General features: G+C 37.8%; 1 protein-coding gene across 8 annotated transcripts in view; it reads right to left on the reverse strand.

Moving 5' to 3' along the window:
• Window positions 1-950: 950 nt before the first annotated feature.
• The window catches only part of CNOT4 (CCR4-NOT transcription complex subunit 4), a 76,744-nt gene continuing 60,902 nt past the window's right edge, over window positions 951-16,792 (reverse strand). For 5 of the 8 annotated variants that reach the window (XM_068191584.1, XM_068191586.1, XM_068191587.1 and 2 more), the window contains 2 exons: window positions 3,152-3,364; window positions 951-2,369 (listed from right to left, as the gene is read on the reverse strand). In XM_068191584.1, coding sequence (XP_068047685.1) covers window positions 2,068-2,369; window positions 3,152-3,364 — 515 coding nt within the window. In that variant the 3' untranslated portion in view covers window positions 951-2,067. The remainder of the gene's footprint in view (window positions 2,370-3,151; window positions 3,365-16,792) is intronic. The other 3 variants (XM_068191589.1, XM_068191590.1, XM_068191591.1) reach the window with 1 other exon arrangement.

Genomic DNA, 16,792 nt, shown 5'->3' on the forward strand with positions numbered 1-16,792 from the left:
CACCTGCAGCAATGCTGCCAGTTCAGAAAGAGCACATACAGGTCTGTAATAGAGTAATAAATACAGCACTAAAATGGCAATGCAAGTGAGAAAGTAACAAAAGCATGTAATCACCAAGTGCTGCTTTGCGTAACAGGATATTTAGAAATACTTTGTGCAGATTCAAGACTTTGCTCCTCTGTCCAGTGGCTGATTCAGGATTTGTGCCCACTTCCTGAAAGGCCAGTTCCTCACCCCACCCCATTGCCATTTAAGGTTCACAGTTCATCAGTGGAAATTCCCTTCTTTGCCCCAGCCAACAGCCAACATTTTCAGAAGGCTGCCAGCCTGAACTATAGAGCTCCCACCAGGTGGGAAATCCTGCACAGGCATCTTTAGAATTTCAGGCTCTTTGCCACCCTTGTAAGCTAAATCAATCAGCAGCCCAACCACAAGGTTGCAGGTTTTAAGTATGTCTGCTTGCAAGTATAAAAGCTTACTGGAGGCCTTATGTCCATTGAGAGCTCTTCATCCCTTGCTGTGCAGTGACAGTGTTTTACACCTTTATGCAAGGCTGCTGACGAACACAGGGAGTCGTAGCAAATTCTCTGCCATATCTTCAGGCACATTATTGCATGCTATCTACCCCAAGTGCCATGGCATTTAATTCAGAAAATATAAACAAGATTTTCATGCTTCAGATTTAAAAGGATACCACCAATAACAGAGACTGACTGCCTTGAGCTATTGCCATGTGTAAAGACAACAGAATCCCTTTAAAAGATTTAAAGTGTTATGCTTTTTCCACCCTTCAATATAGAAGTTACCATACAAAGCAGTACTTCCAATGATAAAGTAGTTCTGGTTTAGATGAATAAGAAGAAAACTCTAAACATGCAATGGCATATGCTTTTTATCAGATGCAGTAATGAAAAATCCAAGGTTAAAAAAACAAAAAAGCAAACATGAAGTCATCATCAAGTTTTTTGTTTTATTTAAGATTTTAGTTTTAATTCTGAAGAAAGAGGTACATTTCCTTGGTTTTAGTTTTAGCGTCAGGTTATAACCATGTTTATTTATCTGTTTCTTTTTTCCTGTCTTTTCAATACTGCACAAACGTCCAGAAACTACAGGGTTAAGTAAAAGCTGCAGGCAGAGGAGGTCAGAGGTTGCTCCTGATGGTGATCATGTGGCCCCAATGCAGTGCTATCCCAGAGTGCCCTAATCAGGTGAATCTTTTTTTTAAAAAAAAAAAAAAAAAAAAAGAGAGACTGACAGAGGAGACAGAAAGACTGAAGTAAATATCACTCGTGTTTCAGCTGCTTATAATTATATTACGTATACGCTAGGTATTAAATCTGTGAATACTTTTAAAACATTAAAGTTTACTTGAAATCTAAAGCCAAAATTAAAGAAAAATCTTATTCTCCCCTCTTTAAACCACTCTAGCAACATGCCAGTTACTCATACCTATAAGTGTTTTGTCTTTCAACACACTTCATGTCAAACTCTGACTGATGCAATAAAATCCCCTGCTCAAAAAAAAAAAAACAACCTAAAAAAAACAACCAACCCCAACATAGCAATTTCCCTGTGTAGTGCCACACTGAATGCAAAATAAATGCCGGGCCACTGCTTGCCCCACATGTTCAGTAACTTCATTTAAATTAAATACCTTTTTTATGTTCTTGCATTTGATTCTGCATTGCACTTTTCCCCCTACTGCAGATTGACACTTTTCCACTAGGCAGAAATACTCATGTGCAAAAGACGTAAGACAGTAATATTCTCCTTAAGCATTGAGACTGCATTTTGATTTCTCTCTCTTTTTTTTTTTCTTTGAATGGTTAGAAAGTATTTCAAACAGCGTATTTCAAACACCGTTTCTGGAAACTTAACAAAAAGAATGGTCATGACCCTGTGATGGCATTGCATTTGGGGGGGGAAGTTTGATCAGGAACTGGATTCTTCAGAAAGAAAGATATGACAGGGAACAGTAGGTGGGCGTGGGGAGGAGTCAGGGTGGGACACTTCCTGCATTTCTAACGTTTTGGGTCTTATTTTTCTTTTTTTCTTTTTCTTCCTTTCCTAATGACGATCCAGCGCTGAGCTCTGTAGTAGATCTGTGGGGGTTTTACTGGGGGGTCTGAAGGCTGTCTGAAAGCCTGGAGGTGGGGAATGGAAGCTGGTGGGGTTTGAAGGAGGAGAGTAGGGATTCCAACTGGCTCTGTGCAGAGGGATCTGTGTGCCGAAGGGGTTACTGTGGTGCGTCTGTGATGGCGCTGCACTGGGGCCGTCCACCTCTGTGAGGGCCTGAAGAGACTTTAGCCAATGTGGAGGATTGTCATCTTGAAGAGTGTCTAAACTGTTTCCTGTGGAGGCTGGGATACCTAAGAAAAGAAGAAAAAAAACAGGGATACAGGCAAGTCAGAGGAGAAGCAATAAATTGACCATGAAGGAGGTCAATTTAACCTAGCAAAAAGCAACAATGAAAAAACATTATTAGTTTGTACAGAAAATGCATTTTACATTATTATGTATAGTTACCCTGCCCACAAAAACATTTAACATTAAATTGAGATAGGAGAAAGTTCACCCTCAGAGCACTTCTTCATGAAACACACATTTTTCTATCAAACATTCTGCTCAAGAACTGCATCCTTGTCAACATGACCTTACCACACCAAGCTGCCAGTACACTACATGCTTCACCTTTCATTCTGCCTACTTGAATCACGCTTCAGCCTCTCTAACAGGGAAACACAACCAGACAGCCTTATAAAAGAGAGCTTTATAAACAAGTGGAGTATGTCCCTTTTAAAATAACCAAGTCCAGTGACTGCCTTCAGTGCCTCAGGACCAACGACGCACATACCGGACATGCCATCCAGCAGAAGGGACACCCTATAGATTGACCCTATAGGAAAGCGCTGATCCACCTGACTGCCTGCAAAGGTCCTGAGCATGCACTGCAAAGGCCTAAGTGACGCTCTGTTATACCTAGAGGTTCCACAAAAATTCCTGGACCCTTGAGGTTTTGTGGATGGAAGCTGGAAGAGACCACCGCATACTGACTTTTTTTTTTTTTTTTTTTTTTCAGATGTAAATCAGTTTGTGCCAAATACCCATTTGATGGTTTGCCAGTGGAGCTGAAGGAGTGAGAAACGGTTACCTGTGATGATTGCGGGGTCCATCCAGCTGCCAGGGCTGTCCCAATTCAGGCTGTCGGTGGTGGCAGTGTTGGACGTTGGTACACTGTGGTTGGCGTTGGAGGGGGAAGAAGCATTGGGCAGTCCACCAAAGTTGATGTTAATGTTCGGTAGAAGTGCCCTTAGCCCGTCCTGCCATTCCTTCATATTTAAACTCTCTACAGAACTGCTGTTGTCTGGGAGATTTACCAACAAAAAAAAAATGAAAGATAAAAAAATAAAAAGCTGAAGTTAGAAACAGATGTCCTTCTTTGGTGGGGTATGGGATTTTGCTTTTACTTTTTAAGCTAAGCATTTAATACTTCCCTATCCAAAACCTAGGGTCAGTGTTTCCATGATTGATGAATTACTCAGAGGGGCTGGCAGGTTTTAAACAAAGTGTAAGGGAATGGGAGAAAGATATAACTCCTCCTCCAGTATGTATTTCCCCCATTTTGATTCAGAGACTCGAATAATCAAGGACACAGTGGCTCTCCCTCTATCTAGGGATCTACCCTAGATCTACCAGGTACTTGATAACAATACCTCTGCTGCAATTTGGCTGCTTTATTGATGGGCAGCAGGCTCAAAAGGGTGACGTGTATCAAAATGAAGAAAGGCTAGGTAGGGCTTTGCAATAGAAACGGAATGTGAGAAATCAGGGAGGCTGAGGAAAATCACAGATGTCTTTTGGTTTGTTATAGCTTGCTCATTCACAGCCCTAGAGATGTTCTTCCGAAGGAAATGGTAATGAAGTTGGAGGGAGTGAAATTTCCTCTTGCAGTTGAAGAACAGTAGTGAAAATTCTTTAAAGACCTTTCAGAATAATTTCCGACACAGTAATATCCTCAAAATTTTGGTAAGAAGCAAACCAGCTGGACACCAAAGCAGTCAAGTCTCAACTACTTGCCTGAACGTTTCAAGACATATTGGTAAAGGACAACAGGATAATGTGGCTATTAGCACTACAGCAAATGATCCCTCAACACAAGTGTTACACCTTGCTATCTAGAACAGACTATCCGGTTCTGTGATCCATCTCTCACTTTAAGTATCTCAAAGCAGGACAAACCAGACATAAGCACTCTAGTACTTATCATCCAATACATCGAGTCATACTTCATAAGCTTGTGGTCAGTTGTATTTGGAAAGGAAGTGTTAGGCAATATGTTGGCACATGCTTGTCTTTTTGACAAGTATCTACAACACAACCTTTTTTTCAGACACCTCTGCCTGTCCTGATTGAAGACAGGACCTTGATCTCAATCAGAATTGTTATAAAGAAATACTTTCATAATACAGTTACTTCATCAACAACAGAAGAGATTTAAGTCTTCCTGGAAAATTACAGTATATCACTAACTTGCAACCTTATGTTGGAGAGTAAAGAAAGCAGTCTCAATTGCTATCAAAACCTGCCTTGGCAGTTTTTGTAAAGCTGAATGTTCAGAAAACAGTGGTGTCATGAGCAATTACTTTTTTGTAACTAGAGGGGGGAAGAAACCCTCAAAACCAAACAAGAAAACTACTTGAAATCCTGTCCTTTCACAGCTCCTCATTTTCCCTTTGCAAGACTAATGCACAAAAGAAATGCTTCTAAAGAATTCAGTGTAATAAGTTTTTAATCAAAACCTACAATCCTGAGATTAAAAATAATAAATCAAAATTTTAGGAAGTATTAGTAGAAAATGTCCCCAAGAGATATTGTTCACAACCCTCTAGAACATCCATAAGCCCATTTGAGACAAGTTCTAAATTAACATTTTACAACAAAAGTAGCCAGCTCACAATCACAGAAATAACAGCAACAAATTCTGCATGGTACACCATTAGTTTCCACTTTTTCCTCACTGCTGCTTCAAAAAGCTTGTGCAAAGAAACACAGCTCTGTTTAATTATTTACTTCTACTGCAACACAAAAAGCACACAAAAGTGCTTGCTGGGTCTGTGCATGAGCAAACACACTCATCTCAACACCTGTGAGCTGGGGATCTGCAAGGGTCTCAGTCACTGACTTTACTAACCCCCAACACGCCCTCAAAGCTCTTGTGTAAGAAAATGAACATATAGTAATCTACCTGCAACATGTCATCGAGGAAGACCAAGATAAAGCCTGCAGGACGTTACAAGGAACAGGATAGGAAAATTAATGTCATAGGGCATCAGGCCCCGTTGGGTTAAGAAAATATGTACGTTTTTATCATGTTATTCTCCATTTAAAAAAGACATAATACAGCACACATAAGGGTCAAGAAAGCTAGCAAGTGTTTAGATATAAGACTCATGAAATGGGAAAAGGCTGGCATTTCCTGGTGAGGAGACACTGCTGTCTGAGGCAGGTATAGTGCACCACTGCTGGGTACCCCCTCTAACACAAAACAAAAGGAAATAATAAACTGAGGGAGACTGTTCTTTACCTCAACTGTCTGAACAAAATCTACTTGGATTCACAGAAGTCAAGAGATGAAAGGCCTAAAATGATTCAGTACCTACCAAAACGGTGTTGTTTGCTAGCTAAAAGAGTCAGTTTGATAAAATCTTGTGCTCCTAGGTATAAAAGTGACAAAATAGAGTATTACAAAAAGTTTATTTTGTTTCCCAAACAGGTCTGTTTGTGAGGCTGCAAGGCAAGCTAGGACAAACATTGGCCCCAACACAAAAAACCCCAAGCACCTCTTCGCTGGATTCCAGCAAGTTTTAAACAGCCTAAGTGAAAATGCAAATCCACCCCAGAGACGGAAGTTAGTTCTACCAGCTGAAGGAAAAGAACTTCAGAAATCATTACTCATCCCTCAGCTGGTTTGTTCTTCCTATTAAATATGTCTATGCTTCATGATGAAGCTAGGACCATAGTCAAAAATGAGAAAAAGCTAGCTCTCAGTTAATACAGATCTATTACAAAGGGCATTTGCATGTTATCCTTCCCTACTTCTAAAGTTAACTGGTTGGAAGGAGTAATTTTCTGACGATTAGCAGACTTCTCAGTTGAACATTACAACCTAGGGGTGTGAGAACCAAAACAACAGTTTCCCTCTCTCAAGGAGTAAATGCTGTCTCCTTCCACAGGCTAATCTTAAAAGGCTTAAAGGAGCATGCCCACTGATAGTGTGAAAACACAGAAGAAAACAAGGTAAAACCCAGATGACTGCAAAGAAAGTGTTTTATATACCAAGATAAATATGAGATTCCTCCTGTCATGTCCTTAGCTTTGTCTCCCAAAATAGAGAGTAACCTGGTGAGGCATCACTGAAAGCACCACCATTCACATGAAAAACATTCTCAAACCCACAGCCTGCACTCTGGTCTTCTCTCAATGTACATTTCATAATCCTGTCTGGTCCAGTGGAAACTTGTGTTTACAGGGGTGAACAGATGCCACATTTCTAGCACTGAAATTTTCCTGTGTCTGAGGTGGTATGCCAATGTGAAATAAAAGCACTTGTACGAAAAATTTTCAAACTCAACCACTGTCTTAGAATGAGAAAAGGAAAGAAAAAAAAAGCTTCATCATAAATACAACTTCTCCATCCAATCTAAATAAAAAATCACTTGAAGTTAACTTAAGAAAAATAAAACATCTGAGAAGCCTGAACATTAATTTGTGTAAAACTAGTCACTTAATGAATTTCTAAATAAAATCATTGTCCCAGTATCACATCCTACCAGACAGTCAAGTAGTTTTACCTTATTCTCTACCTGCAATGCCTTAACACTCTTTCTTCAAATCAGGCAAAGCAGTGTGTATTTGGGGGAGAGGCCATGAAGAGGATTAACAGCCAAGCCAGAATACTGTTCTGTTGCACATAACCAGTACTTTTGAAGATGTTTGCTCAAGTGTCTGCTGCACTGATACGGGCTGTTCTGTGACTTCCAAAATTCTGACAATGACGCTGCAATGAAGACACAAAGGTGTTTCAAATTTGGCTGTGCCCCTTTGGTGACACTGATGCACTCAATCTTTCATATTGATGGGATAGCACAACTTCCAGCTTTCTTGGTGTGAGACAAGCATACTAAAATGAATATTCCACAGTGACTAGACCATTTCAAATCATTACCCCAATTCGGATACAAGCCTATGGTAAAATCCAAAGCAAAATTCACCCAGTATATGCTTAAGTAAATATGACCAATAGGAAAGATCACAAGACTGCTACATTATGGGAAAAGCAAGAGCATTGCTTTGCTCTACCTAACTTATATTCCAAGCCATTACAAAAGCCTATTTTCATGCTAATTGAGTAAAAACATTAAATATCTTCACACCAAGTTCTAAATATTCTAGTCCCACTGAAAAGCATACAGTCCTGCAGATCTTGGTTGCAATTATTTATTTTTAAAGAACCCATTAGTATGTCATATGTGTGACCAAGACACACAGTGTGTCAACTACAGAAAAGTGTCAAATAAGCAAAATAAAATCAGAGGAAAATCATCATATGAGAGAAAAATAAACTTCTAGCCTATGTCATATACCTGACTGCAAAGAATGCCAACAAAAGAAGCAAAGAGACTATCAAGGTGTATTCAGTAACAGAATAGCTATTTCAACAGCTTGCCTGTAAAAAGGCCCTTGTGAAATCTTCAAAGACACTGTACAATAAATTTTGAAGCCAAAGAAAAATGAGAAAAATAAAGAACAGGAAGGACTACCAGGAGTTCACCCAGAGTTTTTCAATTCAATTAGGAACAAATGGGGCCACCAGAGAAGCATACCCTTTCCAGTGACATCTCTGGTCTCAGTCTCTGCCTTGTGTATCATGTTCACAGACAGCACACATTGTAAGTGCTTTCCCTGAAACAGCCTATTTCCCTATTCCAAGAAGTGACTGGGGCTTCTCTATTTTGACCTCAAAATAGCTTTCCACTGTATTTCTGTTTTGAAAGCAGTTGTCCAGTACTTCCCTTTGAGGGGGAGAAAGGACAATTTATCACATCCAAAAAAGAAATTATGACCATCCCATTATATAAACTCAAAAGCTTTTCATCCAAAGGTTGAATACTTAAACATCAACAAAGCAGTTATGATAATAAATATACCTGTTTCACCTTAGTATGAGTAATAAGCTTGTTTGCTCATGAAATTTTTTAATCATTAATAAAATCCCATTTCAACTTCTATGACCTGAAGGATTTCTCTCTCAGCTTCATTGACTCTCTATATCTATGATTCCTAGAAATCCTACAATGCTTAAACCAAACAATGAAGTTTCATCCATTCACAGAGACCTAAGAATATTACTGGCAGATTAGAGAAAATGGAAGCTGTCCACATTTAAACAGCAGTGCTACCCATTAGGAATACAAGTAGCCACTTCTTCATATTAGAGAGACATCAAGTGACAGGAGCACTAGAAGGTAGAGCTGTTTGCAGTGAACCTTTAAAAGCCTCACAAACATTGTCTACACATGGGAAACAAATTGACAGTTCACAAAACCCAGATTTGTAAGTGTCATTTCACAGTGTGAATTTCAAATGAAAGTCCTACAGTCATGAGCTCTAAGAGCTGGGGAAACAAAAGATGCACACGTACATACAATTTCTGTACATACACACACCTACAAAATTGGCTTTGGCAGACAAGAGACACCAGTCTACCTTCAGCTTTACAATACTGCAAATAAAGCACATTTTACATCTATTCCATATTGATTTCCATGGTTATAGTAATTCCATTCAATTTTAAAGACAGCCATGTAAACAGAAGCACATTATTCTTCAGTGTCAAATAAATCCAACTGCAACTTAACTTGCCACTTAGCCAAACTATCAAGTAGAGTATACTAATTCTAAAGTATACACTTAAAGGGGGAAAGTAAGGTTTTCTAAATGATTTTTCATGATGATCTGGCAGTACAACTTTTAAGCTTTCTGTGACTAAGAAAGTGTTTTGAGTCAGAAAATGTCATTTATTTTCAGAGAAAATCCCTTCTACAACATTAGTACAGGGACAGTAAGAAGACTCATATTAGCTTGCATGGACAGTATCAGAATATTATTAGGCTTGAGAAAAGCTGTGTTACATCAAGTGTAAGCGTAACACTTACACTTACCACAGCTCAAGAGACCAAACCATAATTATAGCAGCCAGCAACCCAATTTTAACCTATAAGCAAATTTTAAATTGAGATTCCAGGTTGCTTTGAAAAACATGCTTGACTTTCTACAAAATGTTTCCAGAGCATCCCACATTTTTTATTACTGACTCCATAAGAAAATAGGTTTTGGTGCTGATAATCTTTAACATCACCACAAATCTAAACTAAGTGCACAAAGACTTAAGATATTGAAACAAATGAAATAGATACTTGAATCCTACACAGAACAGTTTGATTTAAAAGTTCAGAAAGCATGCAATTCCATTAATCTGATAAATAAAGTTCATTTTAACCTAAACTGCTTCCTCTCACATCATGCATCAGAGTTCAATGTCACCAGGTTACCCTGTTTGTCAATAGAACAAACTTTGACTTCAAAAGAAAAGCCCATGTGTACAAGCATACTTGTGGGTACACAGATAGATACATGCATAAATAAAACCAGAATATTTGAAATTTGCCCTTTGGGCAATGCAATAACTAGAAATTGTAAAGAAAAAAACCTGAGATCTTCGAAGCTATAGTAACAATTATCAAGAGCCTATCATGTTACTGAGATTCTGGATTCCAGGAATATCCAACCAATCAACAACCCTCTGACTTCAGACTGCGAGACCAGCATTAGCACAATGAATGCATACTCTGGCAAATGATAAACTCATTTTTAATCTTCCCACATCTGCAAACAATTAAAGCTGATATATATTTGCTGATTATTTCAATAATTCTGTAGGAAAATTAGATAAACTGCAAGAAAGCCAAGTTTTCACCTTTCATGACATGAAATTCATTCTGATTATTAGATGCTGTCTTCTAATAGAAGTGATCTATTTTTTAAATAGATTTTTTAAAATAAGTCCTCTGAGGACAAGATGAAGTTCAAATGGGGCTGTGTAGAAGAAACTAAGGGATAGCAAAGGATGGGAATTTTATTTTTGCCCTCAAATGTGATTTGGCAGTACTGGGAGGAGAAACACTATTTGTAAAGCTGCTCTTTCAGTTGTTGCTATTCCTTCAGGATTCATTTATGCTTCTCTCCCAATACAAATTTAAAAAAGATTTTATTTGCTCTCTGTTGTTTTTCAAGCTGGAGCACATAAAAAAAGTTTATGCAGAATGCCTTTGAATTATTTGTACTTTTTGCTGAAAATCACCAGTCATTACTGGTATTTTGTTAAATGGACTTGGAAAGAGCCAAAGTTTCAGGTCCATGCCAAGGCACAGCCTTTTGTTAGACACTGAGGTGGCAGTGCCAAGTGCACTCACTTTCCAGTCTTTAAAAAGAAAATGCCATGTTTTTAACATCACTAAGGCAGCTGCACCTTTTACCTCATGCCAATGACCTAACGCATATTTTGAAGTGACTTCAGAAAAGCATCTAAGAGAACACAACAACCCAAGGCTAAGCATCTGCCTGCTGGAGGAAGGAGACACATAAGACAACAGAATTGCCTCTCACACTACTGCAGGGCCATCTCAATATCTTACCCGTTACCTGTGAAAGGAAACGACCATTCTATGTTTTGGTGAACCAGTCCTAACGAGTCTTCCATCCCTAAAACCCAGGCAAAAGCCAACATCTAGTGTAGCTGAAGCTCTTTTGGTGACACTACTAGAGACAAAAACAGTCATGAAATTTGATGTGAAAAAACTCCAGTCTGCTTGTTTCTCCCTGTTTCCAGAAAGTTAACAAAAAAGCTGGCAGGAGTAACAGTCCAGAATGCAGACTGGGTCATCTACTCAGGCCACCTATTTCAGCCAGCTGCATGTTTATTTCAAATGTAGTAGAGTTAATGCGATTAGTCACTCCTCTAATACATTGCAGCCAAGCTGGAGGCTTTTTTCCCCACTTTTCCCTTTGTTATATACATATTCTTCTTCCAAAATAAAATTACACATTTAAAAATAGGCACCTTGTTACCCAAAAAAAGCAGGATGCCTGTCTTTTACTGTCATGCCAAAAAAATCTTACAATCAAAGATTTTTAAGAATATGTAAGAGCTTAAAACCAAGCTAGAGATGAAGACAGATACTTATGTATCAAGCCTTATTTGAAACAGAATCAGCTATATAATCACAGGAAAAAAAATTAAATAGGATTCAGAAAACAGTTGCACTACTAGCACTGAAAAGGCACTGGAAGGAAGGGTGGATGTGCAAGATGAGATTTTGAAACAGACGGAGAAGTAACAGGACTTAAAGGACAGGTGCTGTGGGTGCAGTTCTCTCAGAGATCATGACAAGATTAAACGAAGGAAGCCAGGCCTTTGCAGTAAATGTAGGAAGTGCATGGGAGTTAAGGGACAAGACACCAGAGCTAAGAAAAGGAATATCCACAGCAAATTTCAATCCTGACACTGATTTAATATTTTGGAAATTAATCTGAAACTGTACTTCCGTTTTATTTATTTTAAACCTGGATGCATAATAAAAAAAACACTAAACTCCTCCAGAAACAGGAATGAGCAAGCCAAAAGTTTATTTTCAAAATGGATTAATTCCATATTGCGCTGAACACTTCTTCACCAGTGAAAAAGAAAATTAGTTATGATGGGAAATAAAAGGAGAAAGAATTTCAAGGTGGGGATACACACAGACACAAAGCATCTCCTGAAGAGGAAGGATGAAGGACTAAGAACCTCCATGGGAAAAAATGGGTGCTGTGAGCAAAAGAACTGCTGAGAAGAACAAAATGTTCAATAGCAAAGGCTGTACTAACAGTCATCTTTGTTGATGAAACCAGGATATAAAGAATCAGTAGAAGCAATAATGCAAACAGCTGAGGGTTGTTTACAGAAGGTACTTTTCATTTTACCATTTCAAAGCAGTTTCAAATGAGGAGTGACCCTGTTATCAGGGCAACACATCTACTTCTGAGAGCAGCTGCTCTGCACTCTGGAAAAGATACAAGCCTTTGGAAATTCCATATGTGGCACCTACAACTATTAGTTGTATCAGCCAAGATGTTCATCAGATTTCCTATTTTCAATATTTACCCCTAATCAGATAAAGACTTCAGGCAGACATAGATCTAACCAGGGGGTACAGAAAAGATGACATTCAGCTGCAATGCTTTCTGCCCAGCTGGTGTTGGAAAGCCAAAGATCAAGGAAGACAGCCAAGTGAGCAAGCAGTCTTCTTTAAAAGATTAGGACAGAAAATTTATTGACTAATACCTCTCTTACTGTTAAGAGTAAGGAAACAAATACTTAAAACAGGCATTAAAACTTTCATATACTGTCAGGTCAAGAGGAAAAGTATAGGAAAGTGTTTGACCATGGCATCCAAATAAAGGGATGTGAGGCACCACTGTTTAAGTCACATTCTTGTTGCTAGGGTATAGGATCAAATGCCTTTTTTACACAGCACTTGGAGAATTTTTACAGCATGCTGACCTCGACAGCCATACCACATGGCCTAAACCCTCTTTTGAAAAGGCAAAGTAGCAGAACACACTCAAAACCCCATATCATTATCCTAAGACCACAGGAAAATGTCAGCTTCTATGCCATAAATTCTGTTTCCTTCCAAGACTGGATAAAACAAGGCTTGGAATATGTGTTTGTTTGTTTGTTTTCAGGAAATAGAAACAACCCAGGGAGAGGAGACAAAAAGACCAAATAAAAAACATGTGTCTCAAATGGAAATGCAATTATGTAATGGGAAAATAGCAAGTCAGACAAGTAATCTTAGTATTAAAGGGAAAACATGTTAACCCTTATCCTGATAGATCATCTTCTTGTGCTGTAAATATTCTTTAAATAATATGACCACAGTCAACACATAGGGATCTTCCCTTCTTTTACTAAAATTTTGTCCAAAAGGTAGCATTAGGCAAGAAAGGACTTGATGTTCAAGGCAAGTGCAATGGCTGGGGAGCATAGAGGCCAGAAAATTTAAAGCAGCAGAAGATCCAACACCATAAATTGATCAGAAATGGAAGAGCTCAGTACTTAAAATAAGTGGGAAGATGTTGGACTTTCTTAATAAAACTGTTGTTGCTTTGTCCTCTCCGCTACCAGCTACTGCTTCACAAAAACCTAAATGCAGCCATGACACGAAGATACGCATGCTAATCTGTGTCTGGATAAGGAATGCAACACCACTACCACAGACACTGCTGGGGGACACCCAAAATTATTAGAGCTGCCTACCCATTTATTGTCTCACCTTCGAATAAACATATACATCAATCAATAAGGATGCACATATTCAACAGGTATAAGCCACAACATCAAAACTAAAAGGTCTTGAGAGAATGAAATTTTGATTCTTCATTATATGACACACTTATTACATTCAACCCCCATGTTTTGAAAGATCAGGAACAGCCCACAGAAACCTATAGTACCTTCTGTATCAGTCACCTGCATGGTTATAATATCTTGATGAACTTTACAATGGTTATCTTCAAAGACAATGAATAAAATATTTTTCCCCATCCTAAATAAGGTTAAATTCTTTATGCTTCGTATCTGTGTCCACTTGACTCTTTCCTCTTTTTAGATTTTTAATATATGTGTGATATACAAAAATTGCCTCTGTTCAACAAGCATTTGGAGAAAACTTTGAGACATATGATTTAATTTTTAGGCTGCCCTGTGCAGAGTCAGAAATTGGACTTGATGATCCTTGTGGGTCCCTTCCAACTCAGGGGTTTTAATGATTTTTTTGGGAAGAGTATATATATATATATATATTTATATATATATATTGTGTAGGGAGTAGTCTTGGAAGAGTTCGAACTACCTCATTATTATGGTCTACAGAGAGCTTACAATGAAGTTTTACATTCAGGGTAATTATGAAATTAATAAATGAAGTAATAGCCAGTGTTTCAAAATGTCAAGTACTTCATCTTGTGTAGAACTGATGGGGAAAGTGGACTAACCATTTTCAACTTTTTCCTAATACTTCTAACTCTGTGAGTTTGTTACTGTACTTCTACGTAACAAAATCAATGACTACCAACCACTCAGTAAGTTCAAGAAGTAAAACCATATATTTATATTTTCAAATTAATATGCATACATCTCATTTTGTAAGCATCAGCCTCAAAATACACTGTTAATCTGAATCCTACCTTATTCTATGATCCCATACTATTTATTTATTATTATTTTTGAACAGCACCAGGCAGTAGGGCAGCAAAGATCATAGAGTAATAGCTATCAAATTACAAAGAGTTTCCTGTTATCCTATAGTAAAATAAAAATAAAGGCACAAACCCACCCACACTGCTGTCAGTAAATCAATCTTTCCTTTGGCATTATCTGCAGAACAAAGCATAGCTGCTGGCCAATATTCTCAGGATAGCTTGCATACAATCTAGGGTAAGAATGCTTTGTAGCAACAATTACACTGTCCATGAAGTGTAATGACAGGTCCATGTCACTGGACCTGTCTCCTGAAGCACCTGAAGTTACACATTTATAATTTCACAGTAAACCATCTAACCAATCCCACTCCAGAGAGCAGCAATAAGCTTAAATTGTCCCTGAAAATGACAACATGAAACATCTGCTACAGTTTGAAAAATGATACAGTGGGGGAAGGAAAAAAAGTTACTCTAGGAATCAATCAATCAAAAACTTCATTTAAATATGGGTTGAGGACAAATGTATGCCTGATGAATATGACACATTTCAAGTGTAAGCATAATAGATCTATGAAGTGAATAATGTATCATTGTGTCATTTCACTGGAAACAGCAGAATTAGTTAATAATTAACTACTTCCTCTGACAAATAAGCAACCAAATTCCACATAGAAATTATTTTTAAGTGAGAGCTTAATTAAAAAAAAAAGAAATGTAGGTAATGCCTGTGTACCCCCATTTAAATTTGGTACACATCAGAGAGCAGACCTGCCTGAAGCTGTAAGTTTATGAATACAGCACAACTCTGATTCTCAAATAAACAAAAGGCAGTTTCAGCAAATTACATTTAACATGTCACACATGAGCGTTTCAAATTCATGTAATAATGTCTAAAGTAGAAACAGCAGCAGTTTAAAAGATACCGTTTTCTTAATACAAGCATCCATACCACAAACACACCTAGTGAAGCCAATTCAAATTTAGAAAGCCTAGAAAATACTATACTAACATATGAATTTATAGAAGTTATTAGATCTGCTTCTTTTGACATAAATAAAAAGCTTCAAAAGGGTTGATTAAGTAGAGCAGACAGATACAGGCAGGCGTGCCTGTTCCCACCTCCTTTCTTTTAACCAGTAACTGGTCCAGTATTAGCTACTTTAGAAATTTATAATCCTGTAAGAAACTGTGATCAAACACCTTAAGAAACATGTGGCTTTTACAGCAGTAGAGGGTCTCTGCTACAAGACAGAATGTGAAGTTTCACATGCACTTGGTTTCTTTTCTTGTTATATCTAAACCATCCAAGTTGGTAACATTGACTAAAACACCCTAATATGGACTAACAAAAAAGCCAAGAGAAAGGAACTTAAGGTCTGCTACAACTAACTGTTCCATACTGCCAAACAGCTGTTATGATATGTACTGCCTTTCTAGTAGGTCAGCTAGAGTATGATAAAGTCTTATACGCATGAGTTCTCTGTACTTGGACACCACTTTCTTTCCCCAACGCCACCAGATAGATGGATCTGTAAATTACATGAGGAAACTAGGAAAATTCTGTAATTAAATACTTGCTACTGATAGATTAAAAACAAAGGACAGGAATTATTTTTTCAAACAGAATATAAAAGGGATTCATTGAGAGGCCTGTAGTCTAGAAGCAGATTAAAAAAAATAAACTGGAAACTATTAAGTCAGCACACAAAAAAAAGAGCCATGAGGTCATCTCCTGACTTTCAAATTATTTGTACTTCTGAAGCAGTTAGAGCACTACAATAAATATAATACAAACCCATAACCCAGCAAACTAAACCAGAACTGAGACTTCAGCTGATTTCTGGCAGCAGGAAAAGGGAGTAATCCATCCTTGTGCAAAATATTCCTTTTTCAAGATATATCAAAGCTGACGTATATCAGCTGAGTGTTTGCACTGCAGCAACTGCTATCTAATTGTCAGCCAGTACATTAACAATATTTTCTATAACAAGAGATTAAAACCAACACAAAGGAACCTTCCATGGTTACTACAGCAGATGTTTATTTTGGTTTTAGCACGATATTTGCCAAAAATATCTTTAGATTAATTGGTTGTAGTAGTTGCATACAAAAAAAGGACACACTTAAATATCAATTCTGTTACCTGAAAACATATGGGGGAAGCACATGGCCTGGGTTGTGCATCAACCAATACCACACAACCTGCTCTTCAGAAGTTGAAAAAAAGATCTACAAGTCTCCTACAATCACAAAAAGTTGCACTTTCAAACTGCTAACTAAAATTAAAAGAATGCAATACTTTTGCAAACCTGGAATCAACCTGAACAGATCTTTTTCAACACTAAAGGATTTTTCTGGTCCCCCAGATCATAAGATAGTCTTGTTACTGACCTCTCAAAGTAGTAGTTTTTACAACTGAGTGGTAGAG

The sequence above is a fragment of the Anomalospiza imberbis genome, chromosome 5 (genome assembly GCF_031753505.1).
Source record: "Anomalospiza imberbis isolate Cuckoo-Finch-1a 21T00152 chromosome 5, ASM3175350v1, whole genome shotgun sequence".
NCBI classification, from domain to species: Eukaryota; Metazoa; Chordata; class Aves; order Passeriformes; family Viduidae; genus Anomalospiza; species Anomalospiza imberbis.